This window comes from Alligator sinensis, unplaced genomic scaffold (genome assembly GCF_000455745.1).
Source record: "Alligator sinensis unplaced genomic scaffold, ASM45574v1 scaffold309_2, whole genome shotgun sequence".
NCBI lineage: Eukaryota > Metazoa > Chordata > Crocodylia > Alligatoridae > Alligator > Alligator sinensis.
In genome coordinates this window covers 1,646,078-1,655,754 of record NW_005842231.1, presented here as the reverse complement: position 1 = coordinate 1,655,754, position 9,677 = coordinate 1,646,078, and the positions used below count along the sequence as shown (strand labels likewise).

At 41.7% G+C, this 9,677-nt stretch overlaps 1 protein-coding gene across 1 annotated transcript in view; it reads left to right on the top strand.

The window, feature by feature from the left end:
• The window catches only part of NRP1 (neuropilin 1), a gene marked incomplete at its 5' end in the record, with an annotated part of 150,296 nt that overhangs the window by 121,972 nt on the left and 18,647 nt on the right, over positions 1-9,677 (top strand). The window contains 2 exon segments of the mRNA XM_025208478.1: positions 1,654-1,798; positions 6,389-6,493. Coding sequence (XP_025064263.1) covers positions 1,654-1,798; positions 6,389-6,493 — 250 coding nt within the window.

Genomic DNA, 9,677 nt, shown 5'->3' with positions numbered 1-9,677 from the left:
GAATAACCCCCCCACCTGGCAGCAGCCAGTGAATGGGGGCTTTATTTTAAAGAGCTGGAGCTGGAGCTGGGTGGGGCAGCCATGGAGGGGCGCTGGGAGAGCGGACAGGGGTCGGGGGCACTCACGGGGGCTGAGGGAGCAGGCAGGGGATGGGGCCTGGCAGGGGTCCCTCCATGGTCCCCTCCTCTTCTCCAACTCCCCCTCTCCCCTGCCCCCTACTTACCAACACAGAGTCTGGGTCCATCTCCCTGTAGCAGCAAGCAGGGACTGCCCAAATCTCCAAAGAACTTCAGAGAACTTCAAATCAATTTGGACCTTTTAAATGGTCTCCTCATTCAATTCAGATTTCAAGATTCAGCCACCGAATCAGGCCGAATCTCCTCCGAGTCAAATAAGTACCTGAAGCTTCACACAGCCCTGGTAGCCAGTGATAGCACACAACTTGACAGTTTTGTTGCTGGAATGTATCATAATAACTGCGCAGACTCGCACCAAAACGTCCCAGGAAAAAACGTTAGCACATTTTATCTTTCATACTTCACAGGTACTTGAAACAGGACAATGGCCACGTGTTTGTAAGATTCCAGGACAGAAGGCTTTTTCCTGGGAGACATGCTACTTTTGTTTACCTCCTAAGTGCTATTTAGCTGGCAAAGGGAAGATACGTAGGTGACACCCAGTACTTAGAAGGGATCCACTACAGCCACTAATGCTTCACTGCTATCCTGTTCCATTGGGAAAGTGCATAATTCCACAGGACCCCCCAGACCATTAGTTCTAGCCTTTAGAGTCCTAAGTAGCACTTAATTTAAGGTGGAACATCTTCATGGCCAGAAGCATAGGCATATATAGCAGATAACTCAATGGAATCCTGATCTCAACTGGGGTATCTAGATATTAATATACATACAAATTAAAATAATCTGTTCCATGTGCAGAATGTCATGGACGTCAGAAGCTAAAATTATGGCACAAATGCAATCAAGACTTGCAGTAAGAGATCAACAGTACAACTCAGAGGAGAGAAGTTTATTTTAGATGCTTGTCCATTGACTTCCCTTGTCCTCTTAGTTTACATGTGTACTCATTTCAGTTCTGTCAGTAGGCAGGCTTTTACCTTTTGTTTTTATTCAATAGCAGTCTGACTAGAAGAACACTTGCTGCTACAGCTCCTGGAGTTTAATTTACACCTTTTTGAAATAACTATAATGTATAAAACTCTGATTCTGTCACTGGGGGGAAATCAGATTGAAATATTCTCTCAAATAGTTGGGTTATTATTGTAGCTACTTAAAAGGTGACAAGATCTTCTCTTCAGTCATTTTTTCCCCATGAAGTGCTGAAAATGTCACCCAGTTAAACCCCAGATCAGAGTGTCATTTAAAAACATGTCTCATTAAACACTCAGCTCCTGTTATGACCCTGATGGATTGGTTGCTACTGAGTTGATGAAAAATGAAACATGTCACTTTTCAGTAAGGCTTTAACTATATGTTCCTTCCTCATTTAAGATAGGAGTGTCAGCCACTTCTTAAATGTGGAAGATTTGGCCTACTTCTCATCCAATTCAAATACTAGAGACCTAAGGGGGGAAAAAAACAATTGTTGAAAGTGTCTATTTTTTTAACAAGCAGCATTTGTCACACTTTGCAGACTTTTGAAGGCAACACCAACTATGATACGCCTGAGCTACGGGCTTTTGAACCTGTAACTACCAGATTCATCCGTGTCTACCCTGAGAGAGCCACACATGGAGGCCTAGGGCTGAGAATGGAACTCCTAGGCTGTGAGCTTGAAGGTAATTGCTCTGTCACAGATTAATGCATTTCATTATTTTCATAGATATGTACTCTAATTGGGCTACTGCTGCCACTAGTACTCCTGTACAGATTGCACATAGAACTTTGTGACTACCATCAATTTCCTGGCTCAGTCAGCTCCTTCACTGAGGACTCTTGAATTTGTTGGGGCCACAAATATTATTTCCTCCCACCCCCTGCTGAATCACAGTAATGTTCTTCATCAACTTTTCTGTGCCCTTGAGAAATGTCATGGCTAATTGTAAAGGACATGAGAGAGGTGTATCACACTTTCAGAGAGAATTAAATGGACCCAGACTCAGAGAAGCTTACAATCTATGTAAGGTACAGTACAACATGGGAAAAGATGGCCTTTGGGAATGGGCAGGAAAAATTTCACAAACAAAGGTTTAATCCTGCCAGTTGGGCATCATGTTATCTAGTGTGTTATGGGTTGACAAGTTGTTTGGATAGTTGTTATAGATTATTTCATTTGCTAATTAAAGTCCAAATCCTGGATCAGTTCCATAGGAAATAAAAGGGCCAGGAAAAGCAAGTATGAGACACTGATGTTGGGACAGTGCCCTATAACAACAGTTGGCAATGTTTTCCAGCGGTGGGCCAGAATGGCTCAGCTTGGGTAGACGGCAAGTCAACACAAAGGACCTAGGAGCCACTGCCGCTTCTCTCCACTGCTGAACTGTGGCATGGCACAGAAAGTTCTCCACTGTAGAACCATGGCACAGGCAAAGTCTCCACCAATGAATGCCACAGAGACCCCTGTCTGCTGAATCCTATCAAAGCCCCAGCTCCACAGACTGGATCCAGTAGCACCACGGGCCCGATCTAACCTGTGGGGACAGATTGCTAATCCTTGTTCTACGATATCACACTGACTTTCTTTCTGTTATATAATTAATATTTTTATTTATGCAATATATTATTAAATGATGATGGTGCAATAGGGTAGCAGCTATAAATTATACAGGTCTTGACCTTCTGCATTATTTTTGTTATATTAAGCATAGTTATGCTATTATAGTTAGGTTTTTGCCTTGTTTATTATAGTGGTCTGTGAGCATGTTCCAAAGAAAAATTAAACAAACTAGCTGGAAACTACATTGCATGTTATTCCTGCTCCACCCCTTTCCCAAGGGGTATGTTGTGTGTTTGTAGTTAAAGCTGATGACCTACATGTTGTTGTTTGTGAAGTCCAGGTTGAAGAAGTGTGTCTTGTACATGGTCCGGAAAGTGGTGTGGTTTGAGACAGTTCTCAGTTCCTGTAGGAAGTTCCCAATTCCTGTGCATATTCTTATCTCCTGAGGGTCACTGTGCTCAGTGTTCAACAAAATGAAAAGAAAACACAATATTGACCAATGAAGATTTCAGCCTGCGGATACAATCCTTCTCCCATTGAACTCAGTGGGAGTTTTGCAACTAAAGAGGATCAAACCCTGAATCAGATCCCAGGGACTACATTGTGTTCTACCTTAGAATGCTAATGGAAAGGGTGGTTATGCATTTGGACATGGGCTAAGCAGAGTCACAGTCTTTATGCTTACCTGAACACACTTATTTAGTTTGCAGATGATACCAAGCTGAAGGGCTTGCAAGTGCTTTGGACCACAGGATTAGAATTCAAAACGAACTTAACAAATTAGAGAAATGGCATAAAATAAATAGGATGAAATTCAGTATGTACAAGTACATAGGAATAATCAGCTTCACAAATACAAACTATGGAACAACTGGTTAGTAATACTATAGAAAAGGATCTAGGGATTATAGTAGGTCACCAATTGAACCTGAGTCAACAATTTCATATTGTTATGAAAAAAACTATCATCATACTGATATGTATAAATAGGAGTAGTATATGTCAGAAATGTGAAGTAATCCTTCCCCTCTGCTCAGCACTGGTAAGACCTCAGCCAGAACCTTGTGTCCAGGTTTGGGCAGCACACAAAGAAATTGTGGAGAAATTGAAGACAGTCCAGATGAGAACATCAAAGATAAGCAATGCTTTAGAAAATATGACCTGCAAGAATAGAATTGGGTTTATTTAGTCTAGAGCAGAAGACAGAAAAAAGATGTCATCAAAGTCCTTAAATACATAAAAAATTATAAACTCCATGTCCACTGGGGATAGGCATAGAAGAAAAGAGCCTAAATTGCAACAAAGGAGATTTAGGCTAGGCATTAGGGAAAACCCTCTAACTTCAAGGATAGTTAAGTGTTGGCATAGGGACAAATTATGCCTTTAAGGCATATACAGGCCTTGCAGAGACAACATATCATATCCCAGAACGGAGCTGCTTGAGGGAGCTTCAGTCCAGCCTGGAGTTTCCTGGCCGATCCGGAAAGTACAGTTAGCTTTGCAGAGGGGGGAGGAATACGTCTCTGTACAGGCTTTAAGTACATTGCTACTGGGAATAGTAGTCCAGTTTAGAGAAAAGCTTGTATCACGTTCATTAGGATATTGTACTGAGCCAGCGAACTGGAGTTCTACTGCAAAACCTAAACCTGAAGTTTAAACAGTAGGTCCAGTGTCTGTGTTTTGCGATCTCCTAGACTAGGGACAGAAGCTATACATAAACCAGTTTGAGTAATCAGAAACTGATTTAAACCTGTAACAGAACAGAAGTTCAGTGCACATAAAGCAGTTTCAAAATGGCTGAAACTGGTGTAAGATAAACCTGGTTGAATGTAGTGTCAGACTTAACTGATTTGGGTTAAACTGGTTTATGAAACTTCTGCCCCAGATCTCTTCCTGGTTCAAATTAAATCACAGTCCCCCAGCATCCCAGCATGCTTTCCAGCCCTGGGCTGGGCTATGCTATCTTCTCCAGCAGAGAAGGGTTTGGGAGGCAGGGAGGCAGAGACTGCATCCCCTCCCCCCAGGCAAACCCCGACCGGGGTCTGGGCTCTGGAGCTAGGGAGGAGAATTAAACTTCCCTTCTCCCAAGTACAGAGTTGCCCTGCCCTGCTAAAAACTTACTGCTGGCTGCCACTGTGGACTACAAATCCCAGAGGCATCTAGATGCAGGAAGAGGAAGTGATGAGCAACCCTAAAGAGTCCTGCTGTTGTGATTCTAGACTGCAAATCCCAGAGACCTCAGGGACAGCAGGAAGAGGAAGTGAACACACAGTCCATGCTGGCTACATGCTCTGGCACCCCCTGGCTTCTGGCCTGAGCTACAGCAGGCATATGGCTGTATTCCTGAATTAAAAGTAAATGTCTGTCCAGTTGTTTCTTAGTTTAATCTCTGCATTTTAGACTAACCTGCAAAGACTGAATCAACTCAGCCTCAGGCTTTTTGACTGTCTGTACTTAGCCCTAGTTGTTATCTCTGTTTGTTTTGCAGAATTGGGTCTTAGCTGTTTTAGGCCCGTTGCACAAATCACTGCTCTTATACACAACAACAAATATTCTGCAGCGACCATAATAATGTCCTTACCGGCCATAAGGAAGCAGATGGCCAGAAGGGATGACTGACATCATTGGTGTCTTGTTTATTTTAAAAAACAACCCTGAGCTACTAATTGAGCACACAGCCCTTCTACTTAAAGATGCCTTCCTGTCAGTGTTACTCAGACCATAAGCATGATGTTCACCGTTTTTCAAGTCTGAATTGTATAGTGACCCTGATGATGCTTAAAAATGGTGGCTGATTTAACATTAGTTCAAAAGCTTAAGATTAATATTTGCTAAATTAACTATATTCTGTATAGTTTAGGATCCTGAAAGGGAAATATTGACCTAGTTAGAAATGACAGGAAGGCAGGGCTGCTAGAACCAAATCCTGTGATCAAGGCATGATCCTGCTGGATGGACCTGCTTATACATGGTGGGACATGTTGCTGTTGCTCAGACAAGAAGTGGTGAGCCCCAGGCTATTATGTGCTGCTGACTGACATGTATGTGCTGCCTGGCAAGGGTGCCTCCCCAAACAAGAGACAGTGTTTGTTTGTGATGTAGTACATAGGCCTTCAGGGTAGCTGAGCCTCTCTCCTGCCTGTCAAGTAAATATCCTGCCTTGTAGGAAGAGCCTCCATCTGCTTCTTTATTCCCCTTACATGCAGACTCACTGTACAGTCCAGCACCCCACTGCCCCAGTGGGAAATTGCCAGCATAGGCCATAAAACATGTAGCATGTGAGTATGTAGTTGCAGTCTGAAGAATACACCAGTCAAGCAGCTCCTTTTCAGAACACAAATCCACCTGCAGGCACTCTGACTGGCAGCAAAATGATGGTGCTTGTACCATCTACTCCATTTCCTCAGTTTCCTGCCCCCCTCCTTCCATGACTGCTCAAACCATAAATAGTAAAAGGATATTGTGATGATTGAATCCCCCGATCATCTCTGCACTTCAGTTCAGACACTGAAGATAGTTTTGATGAGGGAGTGAAAGGATAATATGTACAGATAATAACAGAAATAATAACCTCCCCCCATGTAAAGTAAAGTGATTCTTCTTCACCTGCGATAGCAAACAAAGACAGCATACTTTGTTCATCAAAATATTGCAGCTAGTAAACTTTTCTCCAGAACATATACTAATGAAATAATCCTGGGTTTTGTTTCAGCTCCTACATCAGTCCCCACTACGTCAGAGGGCAAACCTGTGGATGAATGTGATGATGACCAGGCAAACTGTCACAGTGGAACAGGTGATGACTACCAATTGACAGGTGCAGAAACCATCCTCATTCCATTGCAGCCTCATTTTAGTTTATGTCAATCACTAGTTACCAGCTAAATGTTTATCTTGATTTAATCACTCATGATGAATGGACATTGGTATGCAGTTTGCATTGTCAGCACTGTCAAAACATAGGCATCTGCATTTTATGTGTGACAATACTTTTGATTGTTTTCTCCACTGTGTAATTTTTGAGGCAAATAATAGCAACTAGCAGGCAGGCAGGTCATTTTTGTAGCAGGGATTGCATGTAATCAAATGTCCTATTTACTTTCCCCAATTACGTAAAAGGCGGGCAAACCCTTTTTCAGAAGGTTTATTCTCTTACTGAACTCAAAATGAGAGCAGTGCTCGGACACAAGAGGCCCTATTTCATAATTTTGTCACCCATCTGTAGTACATTTCCCTTTTCAGCCACTACCCTGTGCAGAACCTTCTTTAGGCTTGTTTGATGAAAGCACAAACATACAAGCACAAAAAGAAAGAAACCCATGACCTTCTCTACCAACCCTCCAGTACAATCATGAAGGGATGGCTACTACCTTCTTCAGACTGCTTTCATCATCAGAGAATAGGAAGAGGAGATAGGAATCCAAAGCAGAGTTCTGCAGTGAGATCATATACTCACAGATAAAGGTTATGTCTATGCACAGTGCAGCGCTGTATGGAGATATAATGGGTAACCTTACATGGCAAGTCTACATGCACAACACAGAATTAGTAGAGCAAAGTGGCCCAGGAAGAGTGTTGCATTAACGTGGGTACTCTCTCTGGTTGTGGAGCTAGCATGCACAAAGCAAGCTAAGGAAACCCAGAACCATGTTGCTCTGTCCACATGCCCTGACCTAAGCTATTTATAGTGGGGTTTTGGCCATTCTGTACAGAGCTTCCTTCTCCATGAAAAGATTTATATTATTTCAACCTATTCAGATATTTTACCAGGGCTCACTTGCAAGGTTATGTCTCCACTCTGTTGGGTCAAGCTCAGTTAGCAATTTGCTATATACCTGCAATTATCAAATTTATTTTCAAAAAACTGAAACAAATTATTGTTGTGTTGCAACCCCTTGCATGCTTACCTTTATAAATATTTATGGCTTCCTAGATCTATGAGATAAAATGAAGTTGAAATCTGGCATTCGCTGACTAAGAGGACTGTGGATAGATATCTAACTGGGGTATTAAGATCCCAGCACTTGTTCCTGCCTAGGGCAGGGTGTCGGCCTTGATGATCTGTTCAGGTCCCTTCCAACCCTAGAAACTATGGATAACCTTAGGTAAAAAGAAGGGGGTTTTTTTTGGAAGCAGTCAAGTAAAACATCCAAGAGTGAATGTAAAAAAACTTCAGTCTCAGAACCTGGCTCCTTCTGAGCCTTCCCAGTATTTCCTGAAAATTCAGAATGCAACCAGTGAGTTTTTTTCTCAAAGTAAAAAAAAATACACCCCCTTCTGAACAGATATGATACTTCAGCCATAGTCTCTGCTTTTCAAATCAGAGATCCCAGATTATTTTTAATTTTTTTATAAAATAGCCAAAGCAGTGAATTAGAAAAAGGATCTATTGTCTGGCTGTCAAACTATCTCAAAAAGTTTTTGATACTGGTAAATACTTCATGCATTTATTTTCTTACATATACATAATTCCAGAGCCAGTAAAAAAAAAATCTGGGGCCACTTATGAAGCAAATTAATTGAGCCTCCTAGTTGCAAGGCGCAATACTTAGGGACATATTCTGTATGGCCTTTTTATGGCTATATAGTATACAGGGGAAATAAAAGGAGCACATGAGGACATTCCTTGTTCACTTATATTATTTCTAACAGTCCATTGAACACAGAAACTTCATTCCCATTTGTCTCCTGGGATGGGAGAAATATACACAATAGTCCCTGGCCAACTGAGTACATCACAGGGAGCAGTAAAACTATCCCAAAAAAAACACTGCAGTCTTTTGTCTCTCCTAAGCACAGAATTCTTGGGAAAGAAAGAGAACCAAGATCTGATTCCAAGCCCTGTGCCCTATACCCACCGCACCACAGTGCCTTTATATAGAGGAAATGATTATCTCAAGAATATTATTATTTATTACTTACAATATGATATCACCTAGAAACCCCAACTCATGTCAGGCCTTCACCATGCTAGGCACTGCACAGACACATTGTATCTTAAGTGAATTATAAATAACACAAATGTATGTAGACACATTTTAAATGATTTAAAACATTTTTGCCCTATGTAAAGAAGGAAATGCACTGGTTTTACACGTGTCCCAGTAAGGGTAGAGGACAGATGAAGAGGTGACTTTTTAGCTACTTTCCTTTACTAAATTTATACTTTTGCAAATGTATAAATAACTGGCAGATTCTCTTCCTCAGTAGTATTTGCACCCATGTGAACATCAACATAACTTTGCCTAGTAATACAGTCATAGTTATGCTGTAGGCCAGGTATAGTTTTGACCACATATCTAGCAAATGTATTTGTTTATCCTACAGCTCCTTCATCAAACTGTCCATTAGATCATCCTCTCAGACATAAGACTGGGTATTTCTTTGCATTGGAGCTCATCCTAATCATCCTTCTTCTAACACTTAAACTGCTTGTTTACCGCGGAGAGAATGAGTCTTTGGCTGATAAGCAGTAGCCTATGCCTTGGTACACAATTTTTCCTTTTTTTTTCCTTTATCAATACAATGAAACATGTGAAGGCAAAGTGTCCACAATCCATCAGCAGTAAATAATGGAGTGCAGGAAGGAGCCAAGGTCCACCTGATCCAAGAATAAAACAAGCAATAGAAAGGTTCCCTTATCCCTTGGTCTGCATCCAAGAGTGAGGGAGATCACACAAGCAGAGTTTTTAGTACCTCTCACTCTCATGGGCTGATACAAATCCAAGGCAAATTTGAGCCCAAATCCTGTTGCATCTAGTCTACAGTTTGGTTGTGAACATTTCTCACAAGTTAACTATCCAAAAATGCTGAAACATCCTGCAGTGGCAGGCATCAGACAAACTTATCTAATGGAGGTCTACTCAGTCTCTGACATGGGAGTCACTATAATATGGATGAATGAGTGCAGAGATGGGCATTGGGAAGTCCTAGACCCCACTTCTAATTCAGCCACTTATGTCTTGTGTGACTTGCAGCAGTTCACTTCATCTTCACCATTT